Source organism: Triturus cristatus, chromosome 6, assembly GCF_964204655.1.
Source record: "Triturus cristatus chromosome 6, aTriCri1.1, whole genome shotgun sequence".
NCBI classification, from domain to species: Eukaryota; Metazoa; Chordata; class Amphibia; order Caudata; family Salamandridae; genus Triturus; species Triturus cristatus.
Genome location: NC_140589.1, coordinates 268,173,431 through 268,193,487, shown reverse-complemented (window position 1 = coordinate 268,193,487; position 20,057 = coordinate 268,173,431). Strand labels below are relative to the sequence as shown.

The following is a 20,057-nucleotide window of genomic DNA, read 5'->3' as shown; positions in this document are numbered from 1 at the left end:
CAAGGCGGTTTCGCGTACTGCCCAGCTGCCTCAATTTTATCAGGATTAAGTTTACTATGACTAATCACCCGGAGCTCCTAAATAGTCTTGAAGATATCCCCGACTTGCGCACTGGATTTCTTCTTCAAAAGAACCTCCGATTAATTAATTTTTCACACACAACTTGCTCACTTTGTCCTGAAGATGAACCCCAATAATTGGGTTTGAAACGCCGTCGACCACTCCATAACATGAATTCCGTTAAAAATTGCATAAATCGCTTACGGAATTCGACTGTTTTGTTGTCAATGCGATGTCTTTTTAAAAATTCACCATCACTATTTCACACCACGCTTTCTATTTATGTGAGCACTCTATAATTGATTTCGTGGAAATAAATATTCGTCACCTCTGTGACCTACATGACCCTCTACAGACTCATCCTTTGCTCCCTACTGAATTGATTTCATCCTTTCTTAAAAAAGAAAACAGAGCCCCTCTCTGGGTCCCCCCTCGTATCCCTGGACCTTTTTAGGCCACATCTGAACCATTGTTCGCTAAATATTGATCATTACCCCAGGTTCACATATCGGGGTTCCCTTGTTTTCCAAAACCCTAACTACTGAGCGGGGCAATCCTCTGTTAAGATAGAATCATCATATTTATACATGTCTTCTTACCATCATTGTTCTATGTATACGATCATTGTACATTTATATATGTTCTCTTACCATCTATGGTTTATGTATATGATCCATTTTGTACACTATGCATTGATGTGACAATTTTATATTACCCACAATTCACCTATGGGGCGCATACAACTGAGATCAATCATAAAAGTGTTGAGGATTATGGTACAATTTGTTCGGCATAAACCGGGTACCTTACCAGTCACGAGAACATGTTGTGTTCTTTTTTAATGTTTCACCATGCACAGCAATTTTGATCCTGCTAGCATCTCACAATACAATGTTTCACATTTATTTAAGGCTATTGAGGCAATTATGAATTACTGTCATGTTTTATTCATGACTTCAATGCATCCAACAGTATAATCGAACATTTAGACTCACAAATTCAACAGCACTTCATCTATGCTGTTGTTTTACAAACAATGCGGATACAAACTCATGCAAAAATAAAATCATTAATGGCTCTAGGACCATAAATGTAACCCGCATGATGCCTCGCTATGTAACAAACACATATGGGAACCTATTTATTACAGCGCTATATTCAGACTATACGTAATGTGTTGTTAACCTTGTGTGTAATGTACATCACCATGATGCCTGTGTTTTCATATCTGCTTTTACTCATGGGCAAACCATGTCCTAATTGTAGCCGAAATGATGCCTTGCTGTGACACTTGTTGTTTTTCCACAATGGATTTCATACACGTACCAGTCAGACCATCAATTTTCTGTCAACATACCCATGTTGGTGCACTAGTCAGATTAAGGGCATTAGCCATTAACAACCTTTTGAAACATAAGTTGGTGTACTAGTTCGGATACAGCCACACTAGGAACAGAAGCAGTCTTTTTTCTTTCTCTACTCAAAACCGTAGAGCGTTGAACTCACGTTCCATCGCTCTCCGTAGCACTTCTGCTATGGCTAGCGCGAGTGACAGCAGTCAGCGGCTGCACTCGTAACGTAACACGTGCACGCTCCCGACCTGTTAAGCGGGTACATTAGTCAGCGGATTCACGGTTTGGTTTGCAAGCCAGCAAACGGACGTGTTTACCACAGAGGAGGTAGGATGTTTCACTTAGTTTTCTTCCTCTCTTTAACCAAACGTAGAATTACCAGAACCTTTAGTATTTTTGGTCTTGGAGAGATAACAGACGCTTCATTTTATATTCATATTTATTGAGCGCTTGGATTTATCGTTGCCCCTATAACAGAAGAAACATTATGAGATTGAAAGAAACTATAAAAGTAAGTTCTTTGTAATTGCACATATTAAACATCCCAAATACGAACAGCCCTCAGCAATTCTGCGTTGTCTTACAATACTGATGGCACGTTAAACTTGTGTTAGATTGCCATCTTGATTCCCTCTCTGCTTTTGTGAGCCCACGGGCCCTTCAAGAACTCTGTTCACTGCAGATACAGGTGGACATCGGTAAATTCTTTTACTTCTTTTTTAAAACTCGTTTGCAATTTGGTTTGCCACTAGCCCTTTCATTTTTATAATATTAAGGTATTTTCAATTATTCTCAGGTGCCCCCACAGTCCTGATGAAGACCCTATTGTAAGGCTTTAGATTACCGTAACACAACCACTGGGTCGAAACGTCGACAGCTTTACCTTCTATGTCAGATGTGGAGAACAGTGTTTTTTTCACTGCGCCAAAACATATTATTATGGCTTTGTTATTTCATTAGTGGCCTTGTTTCAGGCTGAACAGGCTTTGTATGTAACTTTTGATGTATATATTGTCACTGCCCTCCTTTTCTCACGAAACCCTCTCTTTTGCACTTTGCTGCACCAACCTTTCTTTCCCTTCTTCTGGGCACTACTGCATAATTCATTCAGATCTATGCTGTATTTTGAACATGCTGTTATGTGTTCAATATGATTAAATAATGTTGAACAAGAATTGTTTATGAGTAATCTAACAGGTGCAACCCAAAATCATTGATTTTTATCGTGTTCCACTGGGACCATTCTCTCTTGTACCGTAATTTACCCTGGTCCTGGTGACGTTTCTGGGTCATACCCATTATTTTGTAATCACTCTCAAAAGGAAGGCAAAAGATTGAATGGACACAGAAAATTATATTTTGACTAGATCCACCAGAGGGATAGCCTAGTATTAAATTGGCACTAGACAAGAAACCCAACTCTTATAGGCAAAATGCTTAGATGAATTTACATGTTGGAATCCATGAAGATGGTTGTCAAGGGTGTGCTAGAGCATCACTGCCAAGGACCTCTTTCTTCTCGCCTTCCTGACACCTGTCATTCCGGTGCTTCCATACATTGAGCACTGTTCACCTTTTGCTCAGAACATTGACTTTGCAAGCTACTTGTCCCCAATTTGGTCTTTCCAGTTCTTACAACCTTTGGGCCCAATTCACAAAGGTAATTTAAACGTTTGTGTAAGTTTACTCGCTCTCTGTATTCACAAACAAACGATTTAATAGTAACTTTACTACTACGGAGACTCCGCAGTCGGGGTAGGGAAACGCCGCACATAAATAAATAGGCCTGTCCCATCTTTTTATGTGCGGATTCTCTGGAGTCGTAAAGTTACTATTAAATTGTTTGTGAATATTGAAAAAGAGTAAAATTACACAAAGGTGTAGGTTTACCTTTGTGAATTGAGCCCAGTGTGTTTCTTTCCAATATTGCTTGCTCATGTGTCAGTCACGGCCATAGAGTTTATCATGTTATTTATGGTCTCAACTGATGAAATTCTTCATTCGTGAACATCAAATATCTATTTTTTCTACCCTTCTTAAGATTGTGCAGTCATTGGCCTTTGCCCTGATGATTGTTCTTCAACGTTCAATATGTTCTATTATGGCCAAATACGGTTTAGGTAGGTGTGGTTGTGTCCTGACATGCAATTACTTCTTACTAGGCAACTTTCCTGTAGTACAGTTTCGCAACATGCATCAAGCTTTATGTACGTTTATGGTAGAACTTACATTAATAGTGTCACTTCTGTCTACCCTCAGCAATTTAACTGCAAGTTGTGAATTTAACACACACTGACAATTCCTTGCCATCGGGCAGAGATGACATTATGCAAGAAATGACATACTCTTGTCATGTTTTTCCTTCCCAGACAATCATTGGCAATTATTCAGGTGATAGGCAAACATGCACTCAACCAGAAGAGATGATTTAGGTCCATTCCTCGATCCCGCTCAGCTACCATGTTTACCCCTATTCACCAGCGGCGATGTACTGCCGAGAGGTACGAGCGGGGCTGTCTGTATTTTACCCAGCCAGTGTTATTTAGCTTTCTCCCAAAAGATTCTACACAGGACTTTAATGTTTTAATGTCTCAGACAATAGAAACATATTAGCTGGTGATCATGTTGCACTGTCCACACAACAACATTGTACCAACTCTGCTGCTAAGGTTGTATGACCTTACCACGCATGCATGCATAACACATTGCCTTTACCATGCAACCCTTTACCACGCATACACCTTTACCAAACATGCCTTTACAACACAAGGTAAGTGAAACTCCAATATATATATATATATTGGAGAAACTCCTCCCAACCCCCCCTGCTTTAAAAATAAAATATATATTATAAAATAAATGTTATTTTCAGGGGAGACACGTGCACCCCCCTACCTTTTTATTTACATTTTGGCCCCAGGGTATGGGGTTCATGGTCCTAATAAGGCTCGGGGGACGGAGGTCCAAGCAGCCCCACTCCCATTTTATATTGTATTTTGTCCCCTGGGGATGGGATCCCCATGGCCTAGTAGGGCTCAGGGAGGAAGGATGCACAACCTCCTCCCCTGTTTTTGGTTCCAAGGGATAGGGTACCTGGGGCCAATTGAGGGGGTGATGGGGTCCAAATCCCGAAGTCAAAGCCTACGCTGCCAACGAGGTGTGGAGTTGGCAGCTTGCTGGGGCTTTGGCCATAGAGCCTGGCAGCAGGCCAAGCCTGTTATGACTAACCAACGGCTGCGTGCAGTGTGGGGTTGGCTGCCTGCGGGGATTTAGAAGCAAGGCTTGGCTGCAACACAGACACTGCAGCTATCCCCATGCCACGCACAAGCAAAGGCCATACGGGGCATGGAGTTGGCTGCCTCCGTGTGGCTGCCTTTGGGGAGGGGGCTGCAGGGCCTGGCTGACAAGTTATAGTTACTGTAGTACGTGAGTTATAGTCACTTGAGTTAACCATAGCTATAACTGCTGAATTTCTATGGTTTTGTGCGAGTAAATTCAAAATCTATCTATAACGACCATGTAACTTTTGCTTTTTTTCAGCATATTTCTATGGTATTTGACTATGCGCAGCGGTGGTTTAGCCACAGGGCCTGGTAGGCCAGGCACTACCACATGCATCCAAATGTATGTTTTTTTCTTTCTTTCCATTTTCTCTGGATCCACAGACTCTCTGCAAATTTACACATGGGGCTGCGCTGAGACCCGCAGGCGGAACTACGGATTGGATGAAGCAAAACAAGTGGGCAGTTTTTTGCCCATGAGAGGTCCCTAAGGGACCTCGCTATCTGTCGTATGAGGTCAGGATAGCTGTATCCTGATCCCTTATATATTTTTGCACTCTTCTTTTCCCAACCCCTTGCCGATGTGACAAACAAAATGCCGGCTGCAGCTTTTCTGCCAGGTTGCGGCCAGCCAATCAGGACCTTGCTTTTCCCAACAGAACCTCCGCGGTCAGATCTGCGTATCCTCCCCATCCCCAGATATCTATATTTTTTTAACCTCTAATATCTCAGAATATACAGAAAGGATGTACACCAAATCCCAAAAAGCGTGCTTTCTGGACCAAGAGCTAGCTTGTTGCCAAATTTGGTGTCATTCTGTCCAGCAGTTCGGGCTGTAGTTGTGTTCAAAATCCATATGGGAATTAACATGAGGAAAAGTCATGCCCCCCCACCCCTTTTCTCGGCCTCCGTTTGACGGATCACCCCAAAACTTTCAACACAGCAGCTGAACCGACTAAAGTATAACCTTTGCTCATAGGTTTCAGGGGCGTTATAGTTAGCTGGACATTTCCCTCGTACAAAACCCTAGAAATTCCCCTGTTATAGTTAGTTCAGCTAACTATAACTCGCTCCCCCGCAATGCACTGCTGATGACGTTACATATTACATCACTCATGACATGGTCAGTGACATCACTGATGACATCACTGATGACATCTGAAATGACATCACTGATGACATCACTGATGACGTCATCCAGTGAGTGTGTTTCTGTAAATTTTAAATATGTTTAATATATATATATAGGGAAAACCTATGGAAGAATGAGTGGGTGTATAAGTGTGTGAATGGATGATTTAGTAGGTGCGTGACTGACTATATAAGTGAGTCATTAAACGTATCTTACTGCAGACTAGTGACTAAACTGTGTGAATGTTTGTATCTGTCTGTCTGTTGGTGTATAAGCGGCTGCATGGTTTTGTGAATAGCTATATGAGTGTCTCTATGGGTTATTGATTGGTTGTCTGATTATCTGTTTGGGTGCCTGCGTGTTTGTGTGGGTGGGGTGTGTGTGACTCTGTGCATACATGTGTGAGTGGGTGATTCTATGGGTGGATGGTTTTAAGAGTGCATCTGTGATGGACTGTATGGTTGGGTGAGTGTATGTATGGGTGTGTTAGTGATTGAATGTACATCTCAGTGGTACATGTGTGAGTAACTACATATGTGAAAGGCAGTATATATGTGTGTAAGAGTATGTAAGTGGGTATATGTGAGAGTGTGTGATTGTGAGAGTGGCTGTATGGATGAGTGTGTGCTTGTATCAGTGATTGTATAAGAGCGTAAGAATGTGGTACTATTTTTATGAGTAAGTGAACTTGTGTGTGTATAACTGCATAGGTGAGTAAATGGGAGTGTGATTAATTATTTGCATGACTGACTTGGTGTGAGAGAACCTCTATGGATGATTGGTGGTGTGTGAGTGTCTATGTAGGTGTATAAATGCATATGATAGTCCTGTACTGAGTGACTGTAAGTATGAGTGACTGTACAGGTGAGTGAGTGGATGTGTGTGTAGATCTAAGAGTCACTGAGTGGGTATGTAGTTATTGGTATTGGAGTATCTATGGTTTTGAGAATGGACGTCTGAAATTTTGATTGAGTATATCAAAGGTTGTGAGAAGATGCACTAATTTATCACACGGATGACGTCATCAGTGATGTCATCAGTGATGTCATTTCAGATGTCATCAGTGATCTAATCATTGATGTCACTCACCATGTCATGAGTGATGTAATATGTGACGTCATCAGCAGTGCATTGCGGGGCGCGAGTTATAGTTAGCTGAACGAACTATAACAGGGGAATTTCTAGGGTTTTGTACGAGGGAAATGTGCAGCTAACTATAACGCCACCTGAAACCTATGGTTTTTTTCAGTGAATTTCAAAGGTTTTTTAAATGCTAATTCCTAACTATATCAGGCCTGAAACCTATGGTTTTTTCAGTGAATTTCAAAGGTTTTCTAAATGACAATTTTGAATGTATTAATTGTTATACTGATTTTTTTTATACTGATTTACTACATTTTTTAAACTATTTATTTTTAGATATATTTTTTTAATTACATTATAATTACATTATACATTACAATACAAAATATACTTTCTCAGAATTAATTACTTTAGTTTAAATACTTGGCAAATAGGCAACAGACTTTTAAGTACAGTAGTTACAGTTGTTGCAATGGGCAACACAATTTCAAACACAAAGCAACATTGAGCTCAATGTGAATTTCTAGTTAAATGCAATTAGTTACTTTATGGATTACTTTTCTAACCACAAGACTGGATCCTAGATTCAGTCCTTGGACATCTCCTGTAAACAGTTGAGTAAAAGCGCTTTGGTTACAGTAGTGATTTTTAAGGAATATTATTGTATTTAAAAAGTTGACACTTAGAAACTTTTTCCCATAGAATCACCAATGTTATCCTATGGCAGAAAATTCACTTAGCAGATAAGTAGTGATATCGTTACTTTTTCTTACTCAGTGGTGGATCCTGGATCCAGCACTGGCCAACCTCCTGTAAACAGTTGAAAGAATGTGTTTAAGTCATACAGACGATTTTTTAGGAATATTTTTATTTTGTGAAAACAGACACTTAGAAACTTTTCTGGTGAAAACCACACAATGGATTCCTATGGAAGGAAATACAAGTTACTGGTAAGTATGCTTAGAATTACTTTTCAGGGTCAGTGCTGGGCTAAAAGATGCAGCACTGGGTTCTCTCCTGATTACAGGTGAGTAAATCGGAATTCGTAGTTCGGCTGATTTTAGAGGAATATTTGTACAATGGTGAAGGAAGGGGGAGGGGCCTGAGGTGACGTGTGCAAACACGCCCTGTGGCGCGTTTTAAGTTGGGGAATTAATTCCTCTTCAATCTTGAGGTCCCCTGGGGGCCAACTAGCCCACCAGGTACCTCCAGTATGCGCCAGGGAGCTGCATTGCAGAGAGGTATTCAGAGGCCACGCCCCTTTTTACAACACTCTGCAACACAGCTCCGTGGCGCTTAGTGGAGGTACCTGGTGGGCTATTTGTCCCCTAGGGGACCTCTGGATTGAAGAGGAATGAATTCCCTAACTTAAAACGCGCCACAGGGCGTGTTTGCACAGTATCACCTCAGGCCCCGCCCCCTACCTTCACCACTGTGCAAACGCGCCCCGTGGCGCGTTTTAAGTTGGGAGATTAAGTCCCCTTGAATCCTAAGGTCCCCTGGCGGCCAACTAGCCCACCAGGTACCTCCAGTAAGCGCCAGGGAGCTGCGTTGCATAGAGGTGTAAAAAGGGGCATGGCCTCATTACACCTCTCTGCAACGCAGCCCCCTGGCGCATACTGGAGGTTCCTGGTGGGCTAGTTGGGCCCCAGGGACCCCCAGTATTGAAGGGGAATTCGTTCCCCCTCTGCAAACGCGCCAGGGGGCGCGTTTGCAGAGTGGTGTAAGGAGGGGGCGTGGCCTCCGGCTCGATCCTTTTTTTTTCCCCCTCTGTTTTTTAGAAGGGGGGCTGTGTAGCCCCCCTTCTTTTTCTTTTTTTTTGGCCCTGGGGACCCCATCCCCCAGGGCCTGCCCCCAATTTTGATTTTTTTTTAAAACGGGAAGGGGGTCGCGTGGTTCCCCTCCCCAGGCCATAATTTGCCCCGGGGACCCCATCCCCCGGGGCTTGGCCCTTTTTTAAAAAATTATTTTTTTTATGGAGGTGGGCTGCATAGCCCCCCTCCTGTGCCACCTATGGCCCCGGGGACCCCATCCCCCGGGGCCATCTTTTATTTTTTTATTTTGGGGAGGATGGCCGCGTGGCCCCCCTCCCGGGCCACTTATGGCCCCGGGCACCCCATCCCCCGGGGCCTGGTCTCCGTTGGGGGCCGTGGGGGGTCCCCAATCTCCCCACGGCCCCGCCGGCTCCCCGCGTCCTGCGGGAGCCGGCATTGCTTTTCCACATGGGGAGCAGCTAACATGCTGCTCCCCGTGTGGAAAAGCAATCGTCTTTGGTATTTGGAAGAGAGAGCAGGTTTCCTGCTCTCTCTTCCAAATACCAAAGCAGTTTGCTATGGCAGGATGGGAGCCGCGAGGCTCCCACCCTGCCATAGCAAACAGCAGTGTCCCGGTGGGCACCCTGGGACACTGCAGGAGCTGGCCCTGGCGGTCCCCAGGGCCATCATTGGCTCCAGGGGGGGGCCGCGCGGCCCCCCCCACTTAAGTTAAAGCCCCGGGGGTGTCGGTCCCCGGGGCCCCCCATTATAAAACCATATTGCCCCCGGGACTTGGCCCCCCCGGGGGCTAAATCTAAATGAAGCGCGGTAGGCCGCGCTTCGTTTTTTTTTTCGTTAGCGGGATGCGCGGACCCTACGCGCATCCCGCGATTTAAAAAAAATAAAATAATTTTTTTGGGCCTTGTGGGTCCTTGTGGGACCCCCTGAGCAGGCCTAGGGGGTCTGGGTGTTTCTACCCTACCCCCTTGTTGCGTTATGCGTCTTTGTTTTTGTGCTTTCTTGTGCCTCGGTTCTACCGAGGCACAAGATGGCTGCCAACACTTCCTGATTCAGAGTGTTGGCAGCCAATTAGCATTCAGCTCGTGCTCGGGAGGGTTCAGGGAGGGTGCGTGGAGGATCCGCGGATCCTCCGCGGCCATAGATATTTATGTACTTTTAACTCTAATTTTCTCAGGAACTACTGAACGGATTCACACCATATATGCAAAAGGCACGAGTCCGAACTGAGGACTACCTCTTTGCCAAATTTGGTGTCATTCCGTTCAGCGGTTCGGGCTGTAGCTGCGACAACAGATCGTATGGGAAATTGCATGAGGAAAACGCGTTTTGGGACTCCCCTTTTTTCTCGGCCCCCGCTTGACGAATCACCGCAAAACTTTCAGGGTAGGAGCGGAGCGGAGCTGGCCAAAAGTTTGGAACATTTTGCGAAGATTCGTCAATCGGCGCCAAAGATATTCCCAATAGAATGTTGCGGATTTCCTATGGAAAATAGGTCCTAACTATAACTATCTACTGGCGACCGCCAGTAGATAATATATATATATATATATATATTCACTTAAAAAACCATAGGTTTCACACGTTATAGTTAGCTGGACATTTCACTCGTAAAAAAACCATTGAAATTCCCCCGTTATAGTTAGTTCAGATAACTATAACTCGCGCGACCGCCACTATCACAAGGATGATGTCATCAGTGATGTCATGAGTGATGTCACTGACCATGTCATGAGTGATGTAATATGTGACATCATCAGCAGTGGATTGCGGTCACGCGAGTTATAGTTGTCTGAACTAACTATAACGGGGGAATTTCAATGGTTTTTTACGAGTGAAATGTCCAGCTAACTATAACATGTACATGTCTGAAACTTATGGTTTTTTAAGTGAATATATATATATATATATATATATAACTATGTTTATATATATATTTTATATATATTTATATATCTATATCTATATCTATATATATATATATATATATAGCGATATATATATATTCACTTAAAAAACCATAGGTTTGACACATGTTATAGTTAGCTGGACATTTCACTCGTAAAAAACCAATGAAATTCCCCCGTTATAGTTAGTGCAGGCAACTATAACTCACGCGACCGCAATCCTCTGCTGATGACGATCACTGTATTTAGACACTTATTTACCCATGTCTTCTTCCATTAATCTTTAGCTATACATATATTACAAATATTTATTTTTCATAAAGACACATATGTCATCAGTGATGTAATATCTGACGTCATTAGCAGAGGATTGCGGTCGCGTGAGTTATAGTTGCCTGCGCTAACTATAACGGGGGAATTTCATTGGTTTTTTTACGAGTGAAATGTCCAGCTAACTATAACATGTGTGAAACCTATGGTTTTTTAAGTGAATTTGCAAGGTTTTTTAAATGCTAATTCGTAACTATAACGTGTGTGAAACCTATTGTTTTTTCAGTGAATTTGTACGTTTTTTTAAATGCTAAGTTATGTATTTATTAATTTTTTTTTTCAGGTTTTTCACCGTGCGCGTACCGTGCGCGCACCGTGCGCGTGCTGTGGGCGCTCGGTGCGCTCGGTGCGCTTCGCACCGAGCACCCACGGTCCTTCTGTGACCCCCTGACCAAGGCTAGGGGGTCAGGAACTGTCCACTCTGCCCCCTTTTCACGTTCTCCACCTTTTTTATTCACCCCCTCAGACTGCGAGAGACAAAATGGCGGCCGACACTTCCTGGTTTCGACCGATTCTAATGTTTACCGACATCTAACAACCAATCAGAATTGCGCTCGCCCACGGCAGGGTGCGGGCACAGTGCGCGCACGGTGCGCACGTATAGATATTGATATGCTTTTAAATGCTATTTTCTCAGGAAATACTGAACAGATTTACACCAGACCTGCAAAAGGCACTTCCTTGACCTTATGGCTACCTCTCTGCCAAATTTCACGTAATTCTGTTCAGCCGTTCGGGCTGTAGCTGCGACTAAAGGTCCTATGGAAAAATGCATGGGGAAAACGCGTTTTGGGACCCCCCCTTTTTCTCGGCCCCCGCTTGACGAATCAGCCCGAGACTTTCAGGGTAGGAGCTGAACGGAGCGCCCCATTAGACCGCCAGTAGATAATATATATATATACACACACACACACACACTCTCTCTCTCTCTCTCTCTCTCTCTCTCTAAAGGCATATGCGGTGTAAAAACATGTGTGGTAATGGATGCATGGTAACAGCAATATACTGTAATGCCTGTGTGATAAAAGGTTGTTTCCTGTTGCTATTAGCACTGGAATAATGTTTTACCACTGATATGTTGTTTAGGAAACATGAGCTTTGATGTTCCTAATTTTGTATATTGTGCACCACTCCGACTGATACACTGAGATTGTAACTGTGAATGTTAGGTATCCTGGAAGACAAACTTTTCCAAATTGTAAGAAAAGATGCAGTGGGGGGTTAAACCAGGCAAAGGATATGTTTTGAAGTTAGCATCAGGATGTAAGCGTCGACCTTCTGCTGAAATGCCACAAGAGCTTCACACTTGCAAGGGTCTTCAGTGTTAACAATACTCCTGGCCTCTTCTGACAAGAAAAAAAAAAAGATACAGCTATAATTTGAAGGACATAAGACAATATAACAAATGTACATACAGCATTCAACCAGATTCATTGTGCTAAGCGGGTTTCCTGTTACATAACTGTATATGAACAATCGTTTAAAATTGCATGGCAAGATCAGAGGCTCACAAGAAATGCCTACAAGCTACAAACTGGTTCAGGTTTCTTAGATGTATCACTAATCTCCATCCTTGCTTTATTTTCCACCCAAAAATAGAATTTGTGTCTTTTGTTTTCCTCCCCTAATGCCCTTTTACCTCCGTTTTGGCTTACATTTCTAAAATCGCCAATTCTATTGAAATATTAGAGCACTAATAGCATTAGCATAAAGAGAACATTTAGATTTTGTAAGTTCAAAAGTCTTATATGTAGGGTAACCACTTCACTTCATGTCACTCAAGATACTATTTCCAGTCATGGGCTTCTGTTACACAACTTATTGCATTCTGGGTGTTGTAGTCTTGCTTGGGCCCCATTAAACTAATTATACTAACACATATGAGAGCAATGATTTGTAGATGAAACTTCTAGATCTGGAAACGGTGCCCAGAAGGACATGGAGTAAAGTAGCCACTCTAACTTCATAATCTTGGTGGATAAAATAGCAAGATTGGAGAGGAGTTTAAAAAATCCATGGTGCTAAGAAATTATATTTTATATACTTTGGGTGCTACTTTAGAAATTCTTGAGTATGGATTTATGCGAAAAAGATATGCAGCCATGGGCTGGGATATCTAGAATTTCAATACAAAGTGAAAACCATTATCTGGAGTGCCTTAATCAAATTAAGATCCAATGCCAGACCTGTTACAATCTTTTGCAGGCTGATCTCTGTGGCCTAAGAGATAAATTATTTCCTGGTACTATTTAATGCAGTCCTGAAGGGTATGGAGATGCCCTGTACTTGGCTGGGCGCAGAGGTGGTTCCGATTTTTAAGAAAGGCTCGCCTCTGCTCCCATCCAACTACAGGCCCATTAGCCTGATAGATGTGTCACAAAAACTTTTTGGAAGGCTCATTCTAGATCGTCTCCAGAGCTGGATAGAGGAAACTGCCACCATGAGCTCATACCAGGCCGGGTTTAGAAAGGGGGTATCTACTACGGATCAAATATTCCGCCTTAACCTTATTTATTGGAGGACGGCACTTATCGAGGGGGGCAGCTTATACACGGTGTTCGTGGACTTGCGTGCCGCCTTCGATTTGGTGCCGAGATCCAAACTCTGGAGCGTCCTTGATGACCTGGGAGTCCCGCCAGATATTCTGGCAATTCTGATTAAATTACACCAGGATAAATTTGCGGGGGTCAGGTGTGGCAGGATGGGGAGTTTAACAGAAAGATTCCCCGTTGACAGGGGGGTGAGGCAGGGATGCGTGCTTGCACCCACCCTGTTCTGCCTCTTTGTCAACTGGGTAATCGCCCACCTGACCAGGATAGAAGATATCGATGCTCCTAAACTGAATGGCAGCAGGGTGCCCGCCAATTTGTTTGCAGATGACACCCTGCTGCTGTCTAAATCCCCCATGGGAATTCAGCGGATAGTGGATGGGTTCTTGCAATTTTGCACCGAGAGGGGCCTCGAAATTAATGCCTCCAAGACAAAATATATGATTTTGAACCCTACCCCCTCAACACGTCCTAACCCCTTGTTAGGTACAGTGCGATTGGAGAGGGTTTCCACAATCGAATATTTGGGGGTAACCCTGAACGAGAAAATGACATGGGGGACACATATGATCAAGGCAAATATGAAACTATCACAGAAAGTGGGTGGTATCATTAGAATGGTGGGCAAATCTATATATCGTCCGCTGGGCCCCCTGATACAGATCTATAAATCTCAAGCTCGGGGCTCAGTCACATATGGGGGTGAACTATGGGGTCATACTCCTGTCAAAAACCTAACAAGCACAGAGAACAAATTTCTCAGGCAGTTGGTGGCTCTCCCCCCCGAGCACGCCGTTGCTTCCTTTGAGATTGGACCTAGGCCTCAGGCCAATCTCCGAGGAACTTGGTTTAAAACCTTTAACCTTCTGGCAACGACTTTGGAGTAGCCAGGAACTTAGTGACTACAGAAGCGAGCTGCAGGACTTCCTAACCTTACCAAACATCAGTAACATCCCATGGTTAAGATATATAAAAAGATCATGTGAGAGTTTAGGTCTAGTTGATCTATGGACCGACCCTGTAAACTCAAGCAGGAGGACCCCTCGAAAGGTACTTTCACAACTCTACTACCAGTCAAAGCTGACCACTGCTTTAGACAGTATGCGGGTCGGTTCATTGTCTAATACATTCATACAATTGAAAGATTCTTACCTAATGGAAAGTGTTTTTGATGGAATGGCTCCTGTGATGGCAAAAAAACTCTCTTTGCAGTGGAGATATGGTTCTCTACCTCTGAGGGCCTTTACCAGCTCTTGGTCCCAGCCCTCAACAACAGAGCAATGCCCAGCCTGTGCATATCCACAGGAAAGTGATTTACATGTGGCCCTTTTTTGTAAAGCCTACCAAAGAGCGAGGAAGTATTGGCTCGTACCCATTCTCAAAAACATGGGATTCAGGAAATATTTGCCTGCGTTCAGAATTCTAATAACCGATCTGTCACCTCCGATTGTTTTTGCAGTGGCAAAGTACTTAATGGCTATGTGGCATGTTCGAATCCGCCTTTTAAAAGAGGGGGGGGGGTTGTATAATGCCAAAAGATTTTAGAATATTTTTTCATGCTTTTAATGGTTGTATCATGAAATTTTCGAAAGCCATTGTTTACATGTAAATGCTAAAATAACGAAAATTTTACAATTTTAAAATTGCTATGTATTTATATCTTTGATGATCGAAATGATCGAAAATAAAGATTATTTGATTTGATTTGAATCACATGACTCAAGGTATTCCATGTATATGATTTTACCGTGGGGGATTTGTGAAACAAATTAAATCAAGGAAAAACTATTTTATGAAACAATCTAACCTAAACTTATTTTCCATAATTTTTAAAGGCAATTAATTTCACCAAATTTTCTTTTATTTCTTTTTTTAAACGACATTTTTATAGCAATTTGAGCAATTTTACATTCCAAACATGTAGATACATCACATAGAATATAGCCAACCATGCTAGACTGTTCGACATTTCAAATTATACTAGCATCACTGTCAAAGGTTTGCCAAGAAAATAGAGATGTCCAATCTTTAGTATAATTGAATCATCACATGATGGAGTTCAGCCTATAATCAGCATAACAATCAGGTGCCTCCCTAAGAATGTCCCCACCAGTGTCTCTATGGGTAGAGTAGAGGAGCTGACAGCACTTCATCAGTCCTGGGTGGTTGCAAGGAATAGGTACCACTTCCTGATGTATTCCACCATCCAACAGCCCCATCGTTCAGTTGTCCGACTCGGCATAGCCTATTAGGGTATCCCTCACAGCCGACTAACCAACACTTTTTATCTTGGACAGATGTAGTCGGGCCACGCAATGGAGATACCAGGCTGAGTGGCCCAATATTAATACAACTAGCTGGGGATAGTCAAATGAACAGATGTGGCAGGCATCTGGAACATCCAGGACCATTATGTGCATGGGACTAGGAGTTATCCGCCAAAGAGGTCCATTCCCTAAAATTTTCAAATCCAAGTAAGTGAATGCCATTTTTCTCAAAATTGTGAATACACAGTTATTGTTTCTCTTGAACAACAGTTGTTATCCTACCTTTCCTTTTCCCCTATTGCATTATCTCCTCCTCCTAATCAGGGGAGACACCAGAACTTTTCCTCCTCCGCTCCGTTTCTATTTTGGTGCATCTTCCATACCCTTTACCTCCTCTGTCTCCTCTACCCACCTATCACCTCCCACATATAGTTGTGGCCTGAATTGCTTTATTCCTCTATCTATGCCTATTCCTTTAACCTCCCCCAGCTTTTGTGCCTATTTTATAAGGTGAAACTCCTTGAACCCCGCTCATGGACATGTTACCTCTGCAACAGTCTTTACTCCTTGTCTTATCTTCCCTCTTCAGTTGCTTCTTTATTATCCCCCTTTGCCTCTCTCTCTTTTTTCTATTGTTGGGGTAGAGGGCTCCAGATCACCTTGCAGCGCTTTTTGCAGCTCACCCTGCTTCACCTGTCTATTTCTTCATGCCTTTTTTTATGTATCAGTGATGCTATCTGTGGTGTCTCCTGCATGTGGTTCTAAGATTAAAATCACATGCAGATTAGTGGAATTAGGGATGCTATATCCCAAGGTTCCATGACAGTTATCTGTGTGTCATTCTGAGTCTGTAAAAGTCAGCTGATGAAGGATGAGGTGTACAGAAATAAACCTCTGTGATGGTAACTACCTGTGTGTGGAGACTAAATTTTCAAACATTACACTATATGCGCTTGATTCTGTAACATGGTTTCCTGATTTTAGCTTAAAGTTGTGACAGAGAAAGAAAATAGACTACTTCGGCCCTAAACTTGTTTCTTATGTTTTTCAAAACAAAGCGCCTAATTAGGATGTTGGTCGCAAAGCCTCTGACTGCAGGTTGGAGGGTTTCCGACCGACACCCTTAGTTACATTGGCCCTTGGTTTGACTTCTGACTGCTGTATTACGATTATGGCGGTCGGAAGTCAAACCGGCCAGTCATTCTGACTGGCATCCAACGGGCTCAAGGAAACGGTCGGCTAATCCGAAACCGCAACATAATCTTGTATGAACGGCATTTCTGCTGTGGGGATTATGATGTCGGTTTCCGGCGGGCTTCCCATGTCGAGCTTTTCCCGACATGGAAAGCCTGTCAGAAAATGACTTGGGGGCCCCTAGCAGGGCTCCTATCCCTCAGCAGCCTGCGGTTGGGGCACTGGGGGCTACCTACGGTGTCCCCCTGTAAATCCCTGCACAGTGTGTTAGGCACCTTGAGGTGCCTGTCACGCAGTGCATGGATTCACAAAAACTCCCATTTCTCTATGGGAGCTTGTGCTGCGGCTGGTTTCCGACCACAGCACACGCCCCCATAGTAATAGGGGTTGTGGAACCGCCAACCTATGGTCGGTCGGTTCTCACACTGAGACGGTGTTGGGCGGACGTAATAGGCCTCATAGTGTTTAAGGAAAAAAGTTACACAGACTTTCTGTTCCTTCTTTTTACATCTCACCCCAGGCAACGTTAGCTGGGCATTGCATGAGCTTTTGACTTCAGTACATCAACAAGAAGTTTGACGAAGTATAGAGATAGAGTAGACTTTGGGTGAGCCCTATTCGACTATTGGCTTTGATATGTTTTTCATGATGAAGATGGCTACAGTGTCTCATATGTGTTTATGTTTATGGATTTGTAAAGTGCATGGCTGCCCGAAGACTTCCCAGCATTCCAATTAGAGTTTTGTGATGAGCAAATGTGGTTAGTTATGGTAAACTTCAGATGCACCATGACATGTATCTTGAAACTGGGAACCATGGGTGCTCCTAGGATGATTAAGCCTGTCATTACATAAACACAGAGTGTTACTCACTAATCGTCCTTGACAGTTCATTTATTTTCCATTGTTGTCTTCATAACATACTAGTGGATTTATAACCTTTTTTGTTCACAGTGTTTAGGCACGCTTCCTTAATGATTGAACAAAAATACTGACCCTTTGTCAAAAGAAACTACTTTGCAATATTTTGCTGTGTATGCCCTTTAAGATCAACTTTCACTGCAAACTTCATCTTCTGTGAAGATTTCATAAAACTCTTCATTGAGTGTTTAACCTAAGTCTGCTAATTAAGTCTTTTCAGCAAAGGGCCATTTTATTTTGATTTTTAAAGAACTTTTTATTGCGGTTTCATATCCAACATTACAATATGTTGTATGCACTTACTTTTACACTGCCACATACCCTTACAGAGTTCATGAATCATACTGACAGTCTCAGCAGTGCTATATCTGTGTCTTCTCGTATATGGATCATAACACAGAAAAAAAAAAACAATCCCCCTCCACCCCGCCCATACCATCTAGTTCCCTCCACCTGTAGTGTCCAACTCGTAATATATGGCGTAAACCTTAGCGTTCTGCATGATATAGTGTCCATGATTAAAGATAGTAGTTTGAGTGTTTATATGCCCGGGATGGGAGTGCTGGTGTACTTGGGAATGATGGGCACATTCTGGAGGTCATGGCCCAGCTCTGGGTTTTGGAAGTGAGCGCAGTGCGTGAGGGAGTTGTTTGTAGAGCATGGAGGGAGGACCTGCTTTCCTATCTCTGTGGCCAGCAGCTTGTAGGGATAAGCAGGGTGCATTTAACAGTGGTAAAGGAGTTGGGATTCAGGTAGTTGGTACGCCCTCTGTCCCATAGTCTTTGAATCCTTTTACCATGACGTCCCAGTATGTTGCAATTGGTGTTTTACGTAACCCCTGTATTTCCTCCCTGTGTAGTGCTTTATTCTCGGCTTCTGCCCAGGTGACCACAGCATGCTTCCATACATGCAGTGTTGGGGGGTATGAGCTTTCCAGCACATGGTAATGGCTCGCTTGGCGAGCAGGAGCTCTAACTCTAGGAATTTAGTGGACACTTTGGCATACTTTGGGTGATGACAGACCCACAGTAGGTAAGTCTCAAGACTTTCTAATCGTTTACAAGCGGTGACCTCCGACAACATGTCCAGAACAACCTCCTACAAGGGCAGAAGAGGGGCACCATGTCATACCACGTGGGGAAAATCTGATGGAATATGTTGGCATCTAGGACAGAGTGCGGTAGAGCATATGTAAAATATTAAATGGTATAAGTGTGCATTGTGAGAGAATCTTGGGGTATTCCAGTATTCTGAGCCATTCATTGTCATTGAATGGGTGTCCCGAGCACTCTTCCCACCAGTCACTGAGGGGCATATTATCAAGCCAGGCGATAAAATTATCGCCACTTTAGCGGCAGAAAACTGCAGCTAAAGCGGCGATAACGGGCTTGATAATATGCTCTATGGAATTCCAATTGAAGCCCATGTTAGATGTGAAGGACGTCTAACATGGGCTTCAATCGGAATTCCACAGAGCATATTATCAAGGCCATTATCGCCGTTTTAGCGGCAGTTTTCTGCCGCTAAAGCGGCGATAATTTTTTGCCTGTCTTGCTAATATGCCCCTGAGTTCACACAGATACCACAGTGTGGTCCAATATTGTGTTGTAAATCCAAGTAATGAGCCCATGTCCTACTGTGTCTAAAAGGCCTGAATAAGTGCCTGTGTGTGGGGAAAGGGTTTCCCTTGGTCAGTTCTCCATAGCTGGCAAAGAGTGTGTAGAATTCTGCCATGTTATAGAAACTGTCTCCCTGGCAGCCCCATGCTGTTGACCAGCACCTGGAAGGGTTGGAGAGTTCCCCCTCATAGAGGTCCCCTAAAGTGGAGATCCCTACAGCCTTCCAATGTCTGAGCTCTGTGGGAAAGAGTACGCCGCTTGTTGTAGGAAAACCCAGTAATGGGATGGAGAGAGCATAAGGTACTTTTGTGTGGGTATATCAAAGTCATTGCTTCAGTAATGTTATTGCTGTTTTCAGAAGCAAGGGTGAGTGTAGGAAAGTGGGTTTCTGTTGCAGTAACCCCCCACTTTTTGCCAGACTACTGATGCACTTTTTCTTAGTGTGCCCTGGGTCCCTGCCAATCAGGTTCCCAGAGCTGTGTTCATTCCCCAAAACTAACCCAATTGGCATCTCTGGCCACAGGTCAGCCCCTGGTAAATGGTACCACGGGTACCCAGGGCACTGTGACCAGTGATGACCTCTAAGGGCTG

General features: G+C 43.4%; 1 protein-coding gene across 1 annotated transcript in view; it reads right to left on the bottom strand.

Annotated features, from left to right (window-relative positions):
• Positions 1-20,057, bottom strand: part of MATN3 (matrilin 3) — a 137,808-nt gene that overhangs the window by 26,963 nt on the left and 90,788 nt on the right. The window contains exon 4 of the mRNA XM_085610630.1: positions 12,161-12,263. Within this exon, the coding sequence (XP_085466756.1) occupies positions 12,161-12,263 (103 nt within the window). The remainder of the gene's footprint in view (positions 1-12,160; positions 12,264-20,057) is intronic.